This window comes from Anopheles coustani, chromosome 3 (assembly GCF_943734705.1).
Source record: "Anopheles coustani chromosome 3, idAnoCousDA_361_x.2, whole genome shotgun sequence".
Lineage (NCBI taxonomy): Eukaryota > Metazoa > Arthropoda > Insecta > Diptera > Culicidae > Anopheles > Anopheles coustani.
This window is the reverse complement of record NC_071288.1, coordinates 84,955,143-84,976,199: the sequence shown is the minus strand read 5'-3', so window position 1 is coordinate 84,976,199 and position 21,057 is coordinate 84,955,143. Positions and strand designations below refer to the sequence as shown.

Genomic DNA, 21,057 nt, shown 5'->3' with positions numbered 1-21,057 from the left:
TAGGTTTGAGGTTTGGGGTACAAATGAGAGAGAGTGGTGGTAAATTGGGTATTTTAGTGGAAAAATAACTGCCTCTGGAAGGTGTTGTAAACCCAAAACATGTCCGATAAGGATGACTTTTTATATCGATCCAGTGGATTTTTTTCCAATTAATATTGTTTTCATTGAAACATGGACGGCCTTAACCATCAATGTTTCCTAAAAGCTTCACGCCTTGGAAGAAATTCATGGACTCAAGCTTTTCTCGAGAAAGGAGCAAAGGAAAAACTATAACGAGAGAACAATAAGGCAGACCTTTTACTCGGTGAAAGAATCCTTGGAACAATCGCTTATGGAATGCTTCATGCGGTGATACGCGTCGAGACCTCTTTCTCTCTTTCCACTCCCGAGAAGGAATGATTTTGCAGAAATAATTCCGCAAGCCTTGACTGCTTAACTACGCACGAATGCTTTAAATATTTTAACTGTCGACAGAGTTCAGATTTAATCGCGTGCCAGATTTCACCACTCGTCAATGGGTTTATGATTTCCAGTTTCACAAATCCATGCCATCACTTCTTAACCAAAGCTAATGGAAAGGTCCGGAGAAAAAGCGAACTCCTAACAAATGGCGCCCGAGATGGACTCTGCTGACAGTTTCATTAATTTTAATGGCATAAATAATGAATCAATTTATATGTATGAGTGATATGACGGATTAATGAATCATTAGTTTGAACTTGTTATTTTGAGTGGCTCCCATTGTTTATTGTCAGCGGTTGGGCAGATGTTTTGCAATGGCGGTGGCGTCAATACCCGTTCGGAAATGTTGTTCAAGGGTGAAATAAGCTTTGTAGTGACTTTGAAAATATGACCTTGTGAAAATGTTTTCCGAGGACTTGATTGGAAAAACGTCAACCAGCTTCTGATAGAGTCGGCCGACGATGACAATGTAATTATTATTTTATAAGCCCTTAGAATGCTTATGATTGCGTTTGCAGGAAGGTTTTCACTTTCTTCCATGTCGTGAGCGTTTCCAGAAAGACTGGCAATGGTGGTAAGAGCAGTTTTATACTTTTTGAACAACAACATCCATCTTGTAATTTGCTTTGCATACATTTTTTTGCGTTTCCGGTGGCCCGTTTCCGTTTGCCGTATGCAAATGAGCAAAGATATTCAAATTGCGCATCGCTTGACTTCAAAAATTGAGCAAAATGTAGCCAACGATGGTGGAACCTAGATACAGCTGTAGCTACGCGCTTTCCAACCATTCAAATGGAATGGCTTATTTTGAGTTCCTTGCAGTTTGCTACCTGCGGCGGGTCCGCATCAATCACGAGCGTTACAGTCCGCCGGAGAAAATGGTCAGACTATAAATCAACATGTCATAACATCCATCCGCTGCTATTCATATAATCCAAGCGGCTTGGAGGACGGCGCCAATTTTGGATGAGGGTGAACCATGTTGAGCGATCATTTTGAAAATAAAAATAAATTCCCTGCTTATGGGGTGTCACGAGTGTTTCGTTAACTAGAAACAAAAGATAGATTGTAAATAGTTGTGGGAGAAAACATAAAAAGTATTTTCCTCAAAAATATTGTCAAAAAGTAATTTGAGAAAGTTGTAATTTGTTCATAACCAAACCATAAAGAACCTAACTCATGCTTTTTCTCTACAAAAGCACTCTAATTTAGAAACCATTTTAAAAAGAGTAATCACGAAATGGTAAATTAACACCCATGTGGACGTTAAACGGTCGACGAACGAATAGAAAATAAATCATGGCCGGAAGTGTCGTGACGTGGCGACTTTCGGGAAATGCTTCGCAGTTAATTGTAATAATCCTATTAAAAATCAATCATCCCTCCATAATGGTCGGTAAAACAACCGAATGGAGGCAGGTAGTTCTCCCTTTTGTGTGCGTGTGTGTGACATCAAACATCGGTTTGCGAGTGGAGTTGGCCAAAATCCTTCCAAGGCGTAACGCAACCCCCGATCGGCCCTCGTGCTTTGGTTGCTCGAAGACGGCAGACACATCCCCAACCACTTGACACACCACCCAACCAAGTTTTCTTCGTCTTCGAACGTCAACTAGAAGACAGCGTGGAATAGGGGAGGTAATTGAGTTCTATTAATTTTCCGTTCAAACTAAACGTTGTAATAATCGCATGAAACTACCCCATAAAACTCACTCCCTTTTGTTTTGAGCCCGTTTTCCGTCCTGGCCACCCGCACGCAAGAGTGTTAGATGGAGGGTAACCGATGGCGTTATGGCACGTTGGCACGTTTGTTTGAGTCGGAACGGAAGCCGGTGCGAAGGAACGCTGGGTTGAAGTGGATTTGAACGTCGACCGAAGGTGAAGAAGGAAGCCAAGTACAAAAGTCAAGAGGGGGAGAGTAATTGAGTGCAGTTAAGGAGGCTTTAGAGCACTTCGGCCGAAATCGAGCAGTAACAGGATGGGAGACGGGGTGGGCCTCTCGGTCTCTCGTAGGCATAACAATGCAAACATGAAGAAAGAAAACTGCGGATGTGGTGAGTGGCGATGGAGAAGATTCCGATACTGTATATTTTTTATCACACGTAGTTACATTGACAGAGTAGGTGCTCGTTGGAAAATACTGTGGTTTTTCCAAGGGACAAGTGATAATTATATTGAAAGGGAACATGCAATAAATGACAATCAACACGAAAACTTCATCTATTTACCCAGTGAGGAAACAGTCATTGGAAAATAATTACAAGGTGTGTGCTGTGTTTACCTTTGTTTTATGCAATGGAATTGATAGTTACACACATAAATTCACATTTTACGATTTTTGTCGAGTGCTAACCTTATCGCTTCTAATGATGGCAGTTCGAATAAGGGAAAGTGGAAAGAAAAACTACTTTACCACTTAAATAAATTTCCTTTTTTTATTATTTAAGTGGCATGTTCGGCGTTGTAAAGTGAGTGAATAATTTTATTTTATTATCACTAATTAGGAATTTCTCACTTAAAAGAAGGCTTGATGGGCCTTGAAAAATCCAATTTGTTTTCAACTCCAAATAGATTATCATCCAATTTATTCTTTAAATTTATCATCTTCATAATATCATCAATTGTCCGTTCAAATCATATCCCAGTCTTTCAATTCATCAAATACATTCCAAATGTTAAAACAAATAAAGCAACGTTCAAGTTTTACATATATGGACTGTTGGAAACGTTTCGGTCCAACGAAGCTGGTCGAACATAAACGTCGCCGCGACGACGATGTTTTTAGAAAATATAAAAAGGATCGAAGAATGGGCCTTCAATCTCTTTTTCAATTCGGAAGAAGGAAATGCCAGACGATTTCTTGGCACAACGAAACACAAAACGAAGATTACGTGTAAAATAAAGTTGTTAAAGATTAGGCAAACAAAGCTGGTTTGTCTTTCCTTTGATTTCGCCAACTAGAGCGCTGTTGTGACCATCCATCTTTAACATGGACATTCCACTTACAGTACTTATTTAATAACCTAAGCATTTTATTTTTGGTTAACCATTTACCAGGTTCAGTTTTAAAACGTAGCATCGTTTATGAAATGAAACGTTTCATATGAAAATAGCATATCACAAATATCACAACAACAATGTGATCAGAACGGCCTCGCTTCCGCCGAAGAACATCGGTTCGGTTTGAGGAACAAAATTGAATATAAATCGAAAACCCTTTCCAACAGTGTGCTACATTGCAACACGAATTCGTTACGCCACATTGTAAACCCTACCGCCTAAGTAGTCCTTTCAGTGCGCGCCCGAGATGGGTGGCGACGGGTGTAGAAAACCCTTCCAAACTCAGTATTTCCTTTTTTCCAATTTCACCCATCGCTTCGCGGGGCAAAGGATTTTTTCCTTTGATGTTGACACTTTCATGATTTTTTTGTCCCTGTTAACCACTAACGTTGGGTTTCCAGTGGTTTCTGATTACAAAATCAAACCGGATAACCGTTCCGGTTTTTTGTCGGTAAAGTAGTCCTTCAATCTCTGGGATTTGGGGCGAACAAAATGTTGATGCGGTAGCGCTTTTGAGAGCGTGGTGAGAAGTGTTTCAAGTTCAAACTTTTAATTTTCACGTCAACCCAAACCTTCCAAGGAACCGCCGCACCAATTCTGCGGACCAGGCTGTGGTTTTTTGTGATTTGTCTTTAATTTTAAAGTTAACCATTCTCGTGGTCATAATTACCCTGAAAGCATGTTCTTGGCCGGAGAACTTTGAGGAATGCTTCTTGGAGAGGAACGATTTAAAATGTCGACTTCTCTTTAATTTTCTACCGGCGTGAGTGTATCTATCGAGTGTGTTTCGATGAACGTTGCGTGAGAAGCAGCGAAACAATGAGCCGTCAATGAATGAGTCACCATGAAGATGGCGTATCGTCAGGACTTCCAGGAAACAAACAAGGACAGCGACCAAACGACTCACAGTACACTTCCCGTAACAAATTTAACCCACGTAACATTTGCCGAAACAGATGTTGAAGCTATCATCTAAAAATAAAACCGAACAATCGATTCCCGAACCGGAACACGGCCAATCGACAGCATAATGGAGTGAAACGACCCTACCCTCAAGGGTCGGGTAGGACGAAAGGACTCCGGATGGTGGTTTTCGTCGGTGTGGCGCAATCGTTTTGCGGTCGGTACATTCAAGGACGACAGTTTGTTTCGACATTGGAGAAGTTAGCCAGCGTAGATGCGTAGATTTAAATCCCGTATGTTTCAAAGAACGCAAGGGCTTTACGAGATCCTCGAGGCTATACTGCAACCGCAGTGAAATTCAATTAAGAAAGGGATTGCCAAACGATGAGAACCGGGAGGGAAGGGATCATAATAGGCAAGCAGATGGTTTGCCATAACCGGCCGGGCTTAGGAGAAATCTATTTGACTTTTTGTTGCTTCTGGTGAATTTTTTGTGTTCATATGCTACTGTTCGATACAGCCAAATGCCTTATACCGAAAGATATGTTTGGATTGATAAAAAAGCTGTTTGTTCAACATGTTAAATATTTTCATGCCTCTTTTAACTGTGCAGATTTGGGGGAATCGTGAAAACTTACGATTGAAGTGAAAAAAAGTCAGATAAAGCCATCCAAAAATTTTGTTTACTATGAGACACATGCAAATGGAATAAAATGTAATTACAGCGTTTTACATCTCACCTATCAACCCCGGCAGTGTATGTAGAACATTAACAAAGCTAGCCTACCTGTTTGTTTAACATGTTAAAATTTATCATGCCTCTTTAAACTGAACAGATGAGAAGAAAATGCTAAAACTTAAGATTGAAGAGAGAAAAAGTCAGATTATTCTAATGAAAATTGTAATAATGAAATGTAATAAAATGTATTTATTATTTGAACAGTTTTGTTGAACTGTAATGTTTATTTTAATTATAACTCCATGACATTTGATTCTAGTATTTAAAAAAAAATTCTCTCTCAGGTGGTTCTCTCAGCCCATATGGTGATTCGGTATGTAAGTAAGTTTTCCTTTTCGATTTTATAATAATTGAGATATATTTCAAAACAAGCGTATGTACCCGATTTTAAAATTATACGACTCCTCAAAATAAGGAACAATTTTAAACGTTTGCCTGGATCGAAAATTTGTTCACGATATAAAATGAATGAAGGTTAAATGTAGTTATATTTTGCCCGAATCGACCGTTGCCTGTGGTCAATCTGTTTCGCGTTTATGTTGGGGTGCGGACATAAAATCGCCATTGGACGAAGTAAAGGTAGTTCGAACCTTATTTAACTTCGGTCACCCCTCGGAAGGATGCACAGTTTTTGCGGTTGATCGATGCAGTTAATCAAACGCAAAATTGGATCGTTTCCCGCAAAACCCTGCGTTCCCCACCCGATATGCGATATCAATTTTGATTTGATTATGTGAGTTCCAAGCAGATACACTGATGGGCTTGAGGGTTGTGGGTTGATGGGTTGAAATGTGGAAAATTCAACTACCCCAACCGTCCGAAAAAATGAGAGATATTTTTTCCGGCGATAACTAAAATGGTGAATACGCACCAACGGCAGATTTTTCCAATCGAGCCTATCAGGCGATCATCAACATCAAAGTGCGCCGTTGGGTATGGCGTTCGGAAATGTGAAGTAAGTTTTCACGTAGTTTTAATACATCGCAAACGAGATAATGGTCTCGAGAACTTCATAACGAGCGCACAGAATAAAGCGATTCGAAACGTGTATATCCATGTCAAGCATGTTTGCGAATCGAAGTAGAAGATCTAATCAAACAAACGACAATATTACGTACTGCTACCGTTTTTCACATGAAACTAATGTAGGGTTTCCGTTGTGTCCCATTCCCATTGTTGTTCTCCTCTATTCCGATAGATATCGCTCCGCACACGTGAACTAAAGGAAACCGATAAATTTATTAGATTACGGATAGTGACTTTTGTTTGCAAGTTCTCTCTCGTTGCCATTAACCCCGCACTCGGAAAAGTAAATCAAATAGACTGCCTCCGACTCTTTGCGAGACGTTGTTGGATGGAGATAGGGAAACTGTTTTCAGCTGTTATACAAAAATCCATCCCACGGGGAATCCGTACGACTGAGGTTCCAAGCGAGTACAATGGTGTCAAACGGCTCGCCACGAAGTTCATCCACATTATGGCCACATTAATCCGAGGTGGACGGAATGCAATGCATTTTCCGACAGTGCGAGCGAGTAGCAGCAAGTTTACCGCTAAGCCATGTAGCTCCATTTTTGCGGAGGGAAAGGAAAAATCCCGTACGAGATTGAATTTATTTCTTTTGCTTGGGCAAGTCTTCGGGCGAAAAACGGGAGCGTTCCTCGTGTTCCATTTCTTCCCGCGAAAACTTCTGGAAACGTAGGGTAAGCTGAAACTTTTCAAACGAGACGGAAGCAACAATTTTCAAGGCTATTGTTCGAACAGTGTTGATTTCGGCGTGGGTTTCTTTTTTTCAGCTGATAAAGTTGCAACAAAACTTTGGAATGAATATTTATCAGCCACCCTCTCCCGGGTGATGGAAAAGCAAACGTACAAGTTTTTCAAACCTATTGATGAACTTCCCCGAGCGCTCAAGTTACCGACAGGGCTTCCAAAATATGGGTTAGGTTTTACCCGGGGGATGAGGAAACGTGGTTAGTAACTATTTCATTTTCAATACACACAAGTCACACAAGACATAATTCAAAGGAGCTGGTGAAGCAGCGAAGAATATCGAAAGGAAATCCTCGGTTGGAAACGAGCATTGAAAGACGCATATCAAACACCATTGAACCTCGGAACGCTTGAAAATAAGCTTTTGCGGTATTGACATTGATCTGCATTTAAGAGTACTCTTGAAAGCAGTTCTTTTTTTAACAAGCAGGATATAAATTAACTTTTCTTAAGAATGCATGGACACGGCATTATTGGAAGAAAATTAGTGCTGAAAGAAACTTGTACATTGCCGGTTTCACTTCTCGACGCTCAACTTTCGGAATCAAAGTGGAAAGATTGACGATTAAAGGATACTTTCTCATTCTAAAATTACAAGTTCATCATGTTGAGAAGCAAGAAAAAAGCTCTCGTCCTTTCATCCTTTTATTATGTTGTTTTTTCAATATTCATTTCGAATAATTTAGTTTAGTCGATCTACTTCAGCAAGTGATTTAAGAAGAAAGTAATGCATCTTTAAAAGTTTCTATAGAACACTGTTTCATTCATAACAATAATTGGATGTCGCTTTCCATGGCTATTAGATTCGAGAAAAAATTACAACTTCAACATAAATGAGGGTGAAGATTGTTCTCGATTCAATGTAAATTTTTTCACTTTTCGCTTCCAGTCTCTCAATAATCTTTACAACCACCATAAGGGTCGCATTTATGTGTTGTGAATATTTTGATTTATGGCGACGACCACTTTGTGCCTTTTATTTTTCTGTTTGACTGCCAACTGCCATGGATACGTTTCTGTCGCTATAGAATAGGGTTCAATGGAACATTGATTGAATTTTTCGTCCACGATGGCGCCAGACTAACAAATGCGACGCAAAATCTACCGTGTCCGTGATCTTAACAGAAAGATCTACCGACGTATGATTTAGTCCAACGAGATGAGTCACGAAATATCTTGCAACGAGTCGAGCCAGGTATTCGGGAGCGTTTATCCAAAGTTTTGTAGACGGGGGTGGAAATTCTTATGATAAACGTTCTTCGGGACATCGTTATGGAAATTTTATGATCCACTTGTCGGTGAAATAGGGGAATTGTCTTCGAGGCAATCGTACGGCCAATGTGAAGTTTTCTTTATAATAAATATTGCCATTGTAAGGTTTTCTTATAAAAATAATCCGATCGACGACCATCCTAAGGGTGAACTTCAACCCGTGTCCAAAACACTCAACTTCTATTCTTTATTCCGGAATGAGGAACGTGCTTCGATAAAGTTTTTCGGTAGGAAAAATTTAGCATTAACTTAAGCGAGTACGAACGAAAAGAGGAAGCCAAACTTGGACCAAACCGGTAATTATCACGTCTTCTGATGGCAAATCCCTAGTACGTGGTACATTAGCTATTACACTTCTTCGGCAGAATTTCTATTTGTGTTGCTCAGTGCCCTGTTGATTCATTTGAACAGATAAGCCCACCGGTTGTCGGGAACTTTTGGTGAAAGTTCCGTCGTTTCGAATTTAGATCGTCGTGTTCGAATGGGCTCCGGGAGATTTTTCGAAGAACCTGTACTTCGCTCGGAATGTGTAGGAATGTCGAAAACGTGCAAAGACGAAATGAACATGAAGATACTGTTCCACAGACAGAGTTTCCCCTCTATGCCTTATTGCTGCAGAGGCATAAGTTGTTTCTAGGGAGTATAAGAAAAGATGTCAAATAGCATCTATAATTCCGACATAAGATAGGTCAGTTTTAGTAGTTTAGTTAAATGTACTTCCAAACTCTTGAATAGTCTTCCCTGCTTTGGCTTCCGAAAGGAGCGTAAACATTGCATACGGTGGCGGTATTCTCAAGTCGAGTCCCAAATGGAAATATTGGTTATTTAAAATTTATTTTGAATTATTGATTTTGAATCTAACGATTTCTCTTTCTTCTACAATTCATTATGAAACACTTGGACACACAAATTCACCAGAACCTTTAATCAAATTCGTGACATTTCAGATGTGATCAAACAAACTAAACAAACTGGCCAGCTTTGCGAATCACGATTTGAAAATCTACCTGGGGGTTCAAGGTTTCAACTCTTCATCTACCTTGAAACAGTGGATGGCTCGGAACCTGGCCGTCACGAACAATGCAATTGTTTTTCTACAAGATGATCACTGCTTTCGCAAGGTGCTTTCTACCTGAGCCATCAGTGAAAACTGTACTGCGCACAGGTATCAGCAATTTGCATAAGCTACCGAAGCGATGCTCCATTTGCTGAATCGGTTGAAGCCGGGCTTTCGGCATTGCGCTCTTTCCACGGCTTTGGAGCTCTCAACTGACGCTAGCACACTCAATGTCGGCTAATTTGAAATGCAAATATTTTAACGTCACGTGCACACTGGAAACCCGGACGAAAAGAAGAATCGGTCGAAAGAGAGCAGAGAGATGCACCGGCAGGAAGCAGCTCTTCGCATTGGGAAACATCTGCATCAGAGCACTTTTCCCCAACGGGTCCATTGTTTGACGATGCAAATGCATCTTCTTCCGGGTCCAATGGTGAGACTGCCACTTTCATCTGTTGTCGTGGGAGGTATCGTTCTAACGGAGGGAACAAGCGCATACGAACGCAAGCGGTCGTAGCGACATCCAAGGAGCGGACAAACAGGAGTCCTGGAGACCACGAGAGCGGACACCCACCCGTCGTTTCAATTAAATGCCAATGAAAATTGGTCGATAATGGTCTTTAAATTCACTTTTCACTGAGGCTTCGTGCTGCAAAGCATAAGTTGCCTTCGATAAAGCGCAATGCTGCAAAAGCAACATTTGGATATAGCAGAAGCCACAAGACCTCCAATCACGGCGCAAGACACTGAGATTCGTACTATTTGTGGACGTTACTGGCTGTGGTTGAGCCATTTAAAGGCATTTCCTACATTTCAGCGAACCACACTCATATGCCAAGGAATTGATGTCACACTGATATGCATGAACCATGGTAAATTCTTTTAAAAAATGTTAGATGTACCCGAGATGAAGTTGACTCGACTTGATGGTGTACGATCGATGGTACACATCTATTATGAACCAAAGACGCTCTGGTAAAACGCAAACAAAAGTTGATTAAGAATCACGACGACAACGGCTCGGCGAAAGACAACGTTTATCCTCCGCCACATCTTCGGAGATTTCGATCCATTCACGTCCTGATCCCGGAGGACCATGTACAGCTTAGAACAACTTGGAGACCGGCTTTGATGAAGCTTGATGCTCTCCTAGGAAAGGGTGGTGGGTGGATTTTTATCATCGAGAAGTCCGATGCAACATCCGATAGTACTGAGACAACTATGTTGACTTTTGATTATTTCGTGGTTTGAATTTTTGTTCATCAGCATTAGTTATGATGTTACACGAAAGTTATTCATTGCTTTCCGAATGTGATTGGTTAACGAAAGTTGCTTGATATGACTTGCCATTATTTTTAAAAGAAATCAAATGCTATGCTGGTTATCAGGATAGACAAATCTTTTCATTTTCATTTTTTCTTGTAATTTCATTCAAATGCCACACAAACTTGGTTCTTAAGTTACCGGGTAACTGTTGTTACTGTCGAAGTCATAAAATCGCAAACCGAATGAGTTGTTGCCAGTGCTGTCAATAAGGTATTGTTTGTTTCGAACCATTGCGTCTCCGAGTCGTAGCTTAGTTTTTGTAATCTTTTGACTCGATTCTTTTTCGTTTGACTTCATTGCTTTGACCGATCAAGAAGCTGGCAGCCGAACGTAGATCAATCAAACGTCTCGCGCAGATGTGGACACTGTCGTGATCTCACGGATTATTTCTCTATTTCATTATATTTCAACATCCAAATTCAACTACTTGTTTCATTTTCACTATCCACTCTCGTCAAATTCAATCACAAGACTGATGGTTCAACTCTTTCCGTTTTTCAATGTCTACTTTGTTCCATCTTTTTCCATCTGCAGATCCATCTCGGTTCAGTAGTAGGCCATCGCTCTTCTAATTTTCGTTGCCAACTATCTAGCGATTAATTTCATTTTTAATTTTTCGTTGCCTCGCATTCATAATTCATTCGTTTATCAATTCGTTCATTATTACTATTTTTCTAATTATTCATCCAGCTCGGCTCAATCCCTACATCCTCCACTACCTCTACTCTCCATCGCAATCGTGATACATAACCGTATCCTGTTATCTCTTGGTTATTTAATTATTCTTTGCGGTTCTGTTAGTTGAGGACTGCTAGTACCATTCATGCAATTACTATCGGCCACTGATGCAATTTAATGGCTTGCTTCCCAATTTGTTTTCCGAACCGTTTACATTTTTACGTTAATGTTCCTAGTAAACGAGTCCGAAATCATTGATGATGATCACCTTTGTACTCTATTCGATAGTGTATAATATTCGCTGGAGATAGTGGAGTAGCTCTTAGTCCTTCGTGGTAATAACTTCACTACATAATCTCCTTCCCTTAAATTGGGTTCTTTCGTCTCGTAATCTTCGTCCGCAAATAAGTATCCTACGTACTTCATTCACTAGTCCTTTTTGGGGACAATCGTTCAAGTTGCTCATATCCCAAAGGCAGGGGAACTTTCCACGAAATCTTTATCCATCTAGGAGTGCTTCTTATTTCGCAACCGCCATAACCTTTATAACACCTAGATTCTGTCACTCGATGGCTTCATTTGATTTTGCACACAGACGAACAGATTATAATTCTCGCTCCTTTGTCCTCCCCGTATTTGGTATTGAACTCTGGGGAACTTTTGAAGAAATCACTTCGTGGCTTTACAACTGATGATTCTGCGATATGCCCGTTCATGCGATATAAGGTGCAGTTTTTCTGATCGAGTTGTTAAGTCATTTCTGAATAGATTCTGACTCAAAACAATGCAGACTATTAGGCCACATTCAGGACTGCGTCCACTCCAGATGCTGTCTGAATTTCATCCACGAATAGTTATGAATCCGGGGTCGAAAGATGTCTCTTCTCCGTTGAATTATAAGTTCGGCTCCGAGCAGCTATCCCGTACGTATGCTCCAACTGTTTCTTCTTATCAATCCCGACTGCTCCAAAACTGAATAGTGCTCGTGTTTTCGGGATAATTTCGACAAATACAGAAATTTTAGCTCGGTCACGATTGAAGCTACCGCTAAGATTTCGTCCATTACATCGTCTACATTCGATTGTCGCTCTGTACCTTCGAGACAAGCTGCAACTTCTAAAACAATATCTTCAACAACAATCTTGTAAGGCCTTTTTCTGTCCTTGATCGTCCATTGGCTCTTCAATCCAGTCGTTAAAGTTGATCTGCTTTCTGTGCAGAACTTTCAGCCGCAGTTTCTACAACAACATTCCAATCATCCGTCCATCCGTAGAAAATATGACTATGTGCTCTCGAACATGCTGGAAAAATTATCAACAGTGCTGGAAATATTGAACATAGGCAAACATAGTAACATGGACAGGCCAAACCCGAGCAGCGTATTTGAACTCCTTGATCAGCCGTCTTCAATCCAAACGTTAAGGATGATCTGCTTTTTGCGTGGTTCTTTTCAGCTTTGTTAGCACCGAGTTACGCCGATTCTCAGGTTTGACTGTGTTGGTGGTGATGATGAATAACGCCGTGTTCCCGATACCATCCTCAAAATTGAAGCTTCTTACGATATATTTGTCCACTAGAAAAATTCTCGAAGGATCCGTTTCGTTGCTCCACATCCAACATATCCGCGATGTACAAATACATAACGAAAAATAGTTATAATTTAAAAGAATGAATAACAATTGTTTCCCTGGGGTTGTATTCCATTTAGGAACACATGTGGAATGTGTAACGTTCCCCATAGGGAATTTCTTCAAACACCTATTCCTTCACTTAAATAAAACTTTAGAACCCTGTGTCTTCCTCTCAGGGAATCTCTTTCCATATGAATACTTCCTTTCAGAAAGTATATTTACAAATGTGTCTCCCACCCGAATATGTATATCTTATGAATTTGGGGAATCTTTAATTTAAATTTTCATATTGTTCTTTCTCTCAGACAATATCTTCTAATCTTTACCATTCCTTACAAAGAATTCCTTCAACTCGGAAAAGATCCTAATAACGTACGTGTTCCCTTCCAAATATCTTTTATGTATCAACTCTTTCTCTCCTCCTCACCATTGTTATTCTTCCTTTTTTATATACTCAAAGAGGACTTAGTAATCAAACCATTCCTCTCGAAGGATCGTTTAATCGGATCGGAAAAAAACACTTAGTAAAGTGCCGTTCCTCTCAGGAAACTTCATCGAGGTTTCCACTCAGATAAGCACTTAGTAAAGGAGGTCTTTCACCTCATTGCATCTGTGCCGTTCCTCTCAGGGAACTTCATCGAGGATTCCACTCAGATAAGCTCTTAGTAAAGGAGGCCTTCCACCTCATTCCAGCTGTGCCGGTCCTGTCAGGGAACTTCATCGAGGATTTCACTCAGAAGAACTTAGTAAAGGAGGTCTTCCACCTCATTGCATCTGTACTGTTCCTCTCAGGAAACTTCATCGAGGATTCCACTCGGATAAGCACTTAGTAAAGGAGGTCTTCCACCTCATTGCACCTGTGCCGTTCCTCTCAGGGAACTTCATCGAGGATTCCACTCGGATAATCACTTAGTAAAGGAGGTCTTCCACCTCATTGCATCTGTGCCGTTCCTCTAAGGAAACTTCATCGAGGATTCCACTCTGATATGCACTTAGTAAAGGTGGTCTTCCACCTCATTGCATCTGTACCGTTCCTCTCAGGGAACTTCATTGTGGATTCCACTCAGATAAGCACTTAGTAAAGGATAAGCTCAGATAAGCACTTAGTCTTCCATCTCATTCCAGCTGTGCCGTTCCTCTCAGGGAACTTCATCGAGGATTCCACTCAGATAAACACTTAGTAAAGAAGGTCTTCCACCTCATTGCATCTGTGCCGTTCCTCTCAGGGAACTCCATCGAGGATTCCACTCAGATAAGCACTTAGTAAAGGAGGTCTTCCACCTCATTGCATCTGTACCGTTCCTCTCGGGGAACTTCATCGAGGATTCCACCCGGATAAGCACTTAGTAAAGGAGGACTTCCACCTCATTGTATCTGTACTGTTCCTCTCAGGGAACTTCATCGACGATTCCACTCAGAGAAGCACTTAGTAAAGGAGGTCTTCCACCTCATTGTAACTGTGCCGTTCCTCTCAGGGAACTTCATCGAGAATTCCACTCAGATAAGCACCTTTTAAAGGAGGTCTTCCACCTCATTGCATCTGTGCCGTTCCTCTCAGGGAACTTCATCGAGGATTCCACTCAGATAAGCACTTAGTAAAGGAGGACTTCTTTGGAATCTTTCAATGTCTATAAAATCTCCTTAATACTAAGTCTTCCATTATGAGAAAATCTTAAAAATTGCATCTACTCTACTTGTCTACTAATCAGAAGGACTCGATGATTATATTCCAACACTTATCAATCTTGATACCTAAGACACGGTGTAACTATTTTGTACCATACGATACGTGATACTATAGTGACGATATTTCTACTACTTAACCTCACAGAACCAATCGACAACCTTTCCAAAATTATCTGAATACCACAATGTAGAAGGTGTACAAAAAGAACTTCAAAAATTCATCGATACAAAGACCAAGTATAGCAAACTTATACCAACGCCATTTCCCTAACATTGTTTGGCGAGAAACCGCGATAACTAATCACTATTTTTAATCAATTTTCAATATTGACTATTCTCTCGACGTGAGACGCCATCTCTGAGAACCTCTATGAATAACAATATTTCTTCTCAAGGAATATTTCATTTGTGTCTTCCGCTCTGAGAAGTACTTAGTAATTGAGGTCTTTCACTCGGGAAATCTTGTATTCTCATCTCTATACTGAAATCTTTTATTCCCATCTCCATATTGATCTTCCACACAGAGAGTCTTATTGAATCTGATCCGTTTGCAAGAAATTTCCTCAATGACTCAGTCCTCCATGCTGAGAAAATTTTAAGAAATCGTATCTACTCTTATGAAATCGTATCCATGTCTCTCAAAGACAAGATATGAAACTATTTTATTTTGCATACTTTACTACTGCACACAACGATTCCAAAAATATACTCCAATCCTCAATAATCTCGATACCTACGACACGGTGTAACTATTTTGCACCATAGGTTACGATGTAATGCTCTTTTTATAACAACTAACCTCTAAGAACTAATCAACAACTTTTCCAATATGTCTCGATATCTCGTAGAAGGTGTCAAAAAAAAAAAAAAAAATGTGTTTCACAAGACAAAATTGTAATGAACCATGCAAAACTCATAACTTTTGGTTTAGTAGCCATGATATCCAACGAAATGGAACGATAACTTTATCTGAAGTAAAACTCCAATATGAAATAACAATTGCTTGTCAATCTGGTCAATTTTCAGCCACTATTCGTGTAAAACATCGACAAATAATCACTATCTTTCACAGAAAGTTTAACAACATAAATTATTCCAATGACATGGAAGCAATCCATCTTTGATATGAAACCACCATCTAGTTTCTTTCACAAACCTCGATATTTACGAAACACTTTTTGTTACTGATGTTAACCTCATAGATTTAATTCTCCTTATCCTCAATATATCTCACTCTCCGAAATCGCTATTATTATAGCATTATTCGAAAGGCAATCGCTATTATATTAACAACCTGATCAATATTAATTCAACGTTATTTTGCATCATTGTTTGACAAAAGAAAAACCGCGACATATAATCGCTATTCTGCAATAAACTTTCCAATATGGGGTATTCTATTAATATGGTACGCCATCCTTACTCTGAGTAAAGAGCTACAACAAGATATCACTTCCTATTTTAAAATAAAAACAAAAAGCTTTTAATTATCACCACTCTCTTCAAATATTTCGCCATTATATTTTACCGACTTGCGCCATTGTCGTGATCTCACGGATTATTTCTCTATTTCATTATATTTCAACATCCAAATTCAACTACTTGTTTCATTTTCACTATCCACTCTCGTCAAATTCAATCACAAGACTGATGGTTCAACTCTTTCCGTTTTTCAATGTCTACTTTGTTCCATCTTTTTCCATCTGCAGATCCATCTCGGTTCAGTAGTAGGCCATCGCTCTTCTAATTTTCGTTGCCAACTATCTAGCGATTAATTTCATTTTTAATTTTTCGTTGCCTCGCATTCATAATTCATTCGTTTATCAATTCGTTCATTATTACTATTTTTCTAATTATTCATCCAGCTCGGCTCAATCCCTACAGACACATGAGAAAAGAACATCGTTTTGCCGAAGTCTGAAGTATTTGGTAAAATTTCCCCTTTCCCATCTCTTCGCTCTCTCGAAGGCCTTTGTTAGTGTATAAAAGCAACGGAAACTTTTGCTTTCCAGCCCCCTGAGTCCTAGGTGAGACGCGTCGTCATTAATAATGGAATGATAAATATAAGCAGTTCTTACCGTAAGCAGTTTCCTGTGTGAAAACAAAGAACAGCAAAATATGGCAGACGTAGCCGGCCATATTTGCTGCCGTTTTGTTGTTTGGCTGGTTGTGCCCCCTTGGGAAGGTGGAACGTTTGGTTGTTTTTCTTACTCCTTTGTGTAGAACACTAGACTTCCTTTCGATGCTCTTACACTTTCCACTGATGCACTATACACACTCGTCACACATTAGTAGTTGCCTCTGGGCGATTGTGAGAAAAGTACTTTCCTCTCCCAGGTGGAATGCTTAGAGCTTTTGTAGCTTGTTTTCTGACCCGCCCGAAGTGTTCCCTCCGTGTTGAGTGTTTTGTGTTTTCCCACTGAAGAAAACTAATTTCCTTGGGCGACGGGGTAATTTTCCTATAAACGGACGCCTTCGGTGAAAGAACTAACTTGAACACACTCACAATCGATGATACTAATGCACATGAAAAAAAACCTACAAACCTAGACACAGAAACACAAACTCATCCTTCCAAGAAAGTAGCGTAAATCGACACACTTTGTTGCTTTTTCCTTCAACCCGAACTGTGCTGAAAAAACCAATGTAGAAGTAGAATTATTATAAAAAAAATCACAAAGCAAGAAAAAGTACGAAAACACTTCCACACAATCGCTTAGTGTCGAGCAGAACGTAATGCTAGGCCCTTTCTTAGCACTATATATCAACAAAACACACTGTCGACGGCTTCCAGCAGCTTTTGCCTCTGCGGGCGGCCAACCGTAGGACCGTTCCGGGGTTTTCCACGGAGAAAAAGGACACACTAATGGGACCGGATGATCTTCAGCCTTTTGTTTCCCGGTAGACCATTATATTCGCTTTTCCATTCCTTTTCCCGTTCTCTTTTGTTTGTATATTGTTGTTTCGCCTAGTTGCTATATATTTCTTCACTCTTTGTTTATGTTTGTGCGATAATGTTTGCTTCTCTCCGTGTATTTTTCTCCAACTCCTTATCCTTTTTTATGCAGTTTACAGTGTTTTCTTTTTATCCTACTTTAACGTTGTTTGGTCTTAACTTCACCGTTCACTTAAAACGAAACCCTAATCCATTAGCTGGTGTTTGAACGCGACGGATTGCTGTGGCGCTGGAAGTGTCGGCGTGTTTAAAATTTTCACATCTGAGGAAAAGCGTTCTTCGCTTTCTCCACACTGACTGTTATAAATATTCAACTTTGTGCCATACTACATCCGTGCCTCAGACGCTCGTGTGTCTGCCGTAGGTAGACTGTTGCTTCGATTGCTTGCGGGCGAGAATTTATGATGATTTAGTTGCAACAGTCCGTGCAGTTGATTGTTTGTTCTTGGATGGTTCGGCCAAAGGGTGCCGCTAATGATGCTGCTTGCATCCTCGGGAGGGAATGGGTGTTTTTTCCTTAGTCTTGACGGAATGTTTTCACCTTTCACACCGGTTCACTCTTCCTGCGTCGCATAACGACCATTCCCTACATTCGTTGGCACGTGGCTTGCAACGTTTCGGTACGGCTTAAGTTTTTACGAACCTTTTCTTCAAAGCGAAAAGCTGCTTTTGAGGACTTCTAAGTTCGTAATTGAGGCGATAAATAATGTCGTTTATCCGACCTGAGCGTTGTTTGAAAACTGCTGGTTTAGCTCAGGTTCTTCGCGAGAACTTATTCGATGCAAGTTAATTGTAACATGCGAGAGCGATTTTACATTTAATTTGCTGGTGCTCGGATGCTTTCTGCTATTTGCATTTGGTCAGCCATTCGACACCAAGAATTTGGAGAGGGAACTGCTTCCGCTCAAATGATCTTTTTGCATTCCGGCGCTTTGATACTTGATCTACAAAAATTTCCTCAACGCCTAAAGGGAGCTCTGAAGGAGGACTAAAAAGCACGATTACAGCGCTTACGTGCCTGTCCGGGGTTTTGTCGTCTGCCCTTTCGCGAAACGAGAGAAGCGGACTAGACACGGTTGCCTGCGGCAACAATTTGGCACGAGTTTCCTCCGCATTATCAGCCGGGGAAATGCATTAACCTAGAAAAAAAATGACCCAGCGCCAGGAAATCAGATATTAAACTTAGGCTTACACAGACAGCTACACAATGCTACGTTGTGACGATGTCTGCATCGGGTGTGCTTAATAGTTACTACAATCGAATCTCGGGAAAAGTTGCTCCAAAAGAAAGCAGGGCCGTTCGTGGATAGCGGAAACGCGTTGAGTGAAGCAGAGTGCCGAGCACATTAATGTGCAGAAGAATTATGATACCGCGCAGTCATATCGGAAGACCCCTTCGGTCGTGACCTGGGCAAATTTAGGGGGTCCTATTTTTTTTGTGGTTATCATTTTTCCGCTTCTGTTTTGCGAAATTTTACGACAACTGTCGTTAAAGCTCCGGAGTTGGAGGTCGTGCGATGTAAAGCGCATTGTTACAACGTGGTCCAAAAATATCCGCCCAAAGGACGTGGGTTATAAATTCGTCGCTGTCCAACGTTGGCGCGGCAAGAGATCAAAACGACCGATATGACGGTGACGCATCCGTAAGCCTCCGCTTTAACCATCAGTAGTATTTTTATTAATTTTAAGACTCGCGATTTTTCGCGGCAAGGTTTCACCATCCATCTTCAGGGAAACGATCCGGACTGTCCAACACTCACACAAGCCTGGATGCACTGGAATGTTAGCAAAAGAAGGCATTTTAATCACGAAACATTTCCGCTTAGCTCCAGTGCAAGGAAGAATTTAATAACCAAAAACCGACCGGCAGGATAATCTTTGGCACGTGCGTGTCCAAAAATGCGCCGCACTGTTCTACTGTGAAACTGTGTCCTTCCGCTGGAAGGAAACCGAGAAGGGAAAGAAACGTGGAAAACCAGCACTTAGGTCATTTTTTCGTTGGATGTGATCAGGCTTTGTAGGATGGTTGAGATGTTTTATTTAAATTCTTTTAGTCTGGATCTGGTGAGAGTTTATTAAATATAATACAACCATAAGTAAAAATCAGAAATATGATGCTTACAGAACAGATTCTAGTTTGTCACTAAGCAGAAAATACTTTTTTTACGTAGCAAATTATATGTTTTAAATGCGGTATACCAAGAGGATGATGGTGTCTTACGTCAGTTATCTACAATGTAATTTAAAACCTCCTTCTCTATGCTTCTAGCTTTCTTCCCGAGAGGTTAGTGTGCAACTGTCTAGTGTCACCCCACTCTCTCTGCATGTGATAAATTATGAATCAGTTCATTCCATTCCACCATCCCTTAGCAGTATTTACACTCGGAAGGGGCTTTCAGTTAAGTAATCTTCCTTCCGGTTACACGGAAACACCATTGTGACCGCCGTAATCAACATTCTACCGGCTGCTCCGACGAAATGCTTTTTATTCCGGGCGAATGAAAGTCAATGAATTTCCGCAATTTGCCACCGAATCCGTTTTCGCCCTTGATGGGTTCGTGGGCTTAAAATTGCACACCAACCTTTTCCATCGACAAGAGATTCAATCGGTATGCGTACACCCTAGCGAAGCAGACTGGCCACCCTGTCACTTACACCTCTAATATTAGATGGGAGAAGAGAAAAAAGCGGAAAGAAAACAGTGCAGCAAACAGTAACCCCTATGTCCTGTTCGTACGGAAGTCGGCCGTAGGAAACAATTTGCTAACGCTTGAACAATTCGCAAAATCCACTCCGGGTGCGGTAAATGATGGGCACGTGTCGGACCGGCGGCGGCTCCGGACTGGAAGTCCCTTCGCATCGGAAGTCTTTTCGTAAAACGTTTGAAGAGGTTTTATCGCTGGATTAAAGTGACTCTCCCTTCCTCTGGCCATGCACCTGGTGAGATGCACATAAAGCGGCTTGCCATGCCTTAGGATGGTATGAGCGAAGGTTGCAGCTGCTCGTTTTCTTTTTTTTTCTATCCGTCATCCCCAGTGCGGTTCGAGTATTTACCCAACAGAAGATCGTGTGTAAATTTCATTATTTTCCTCACTAACAAGCACCCGGAGCGTGCGTGCGAATTCTGTCACGCCGGTTAGCAAATTTGCCAAATAGAGAGGAAACGCCGTTGGGTGCGAACGTTAAGAGGGTGTTTAAGGTTTCCTGAGGTAACCGAGTATGGTAGATGTTTCAAGCAGAATGTTTTTCTGTGCGCGTTTAATAGCCTCGGTAAAATAATAATTAGATTGTTGAATACATAGAAGAAAATCCAACCACTTGCAAGGATTATTTTCTTCTGTGGGTGCAAATTTCACATTCCCTGTTTTGAGTTGAAATAACGAATGCGATACTTCAATCAAAATGAAAAAGATCGACTCCCGTTCATCATGCGCGATTTGTAGCATAACGTTAGAGTGGGTACTGCGTTTGAAAATCTTTACAGAGATTCGCGTGTATGTATCCTAAACAAATAAAA

The 21,057-nt window shown here is 40.7% G+C and overlaps 1 protein-coding gene across 1 annotated transcript in view; it reads right to left on the bottom strand.

Moving 5' to 3' along the window:
- LOC131268250 (protein amalgam-like) overlaps positions 1 to 16,723 on the bottom strand; it is a 56,881-nt gene extending 40,158 nt beyond the window's left edge. The window contains exon 1 of the mRNA XM_058270805.1: positions 16,663 to 16,723. Within this exon, the coding sequence (XP_058126788.1) occupies positions 16,663 to 16,723 (61 nt within the window). The remainder of the gene's footprint in view (positions 1 to 16,662) is intronic.
- Positions 16,724 to 21,057: the final 4,334 nt, after the last annotated feature.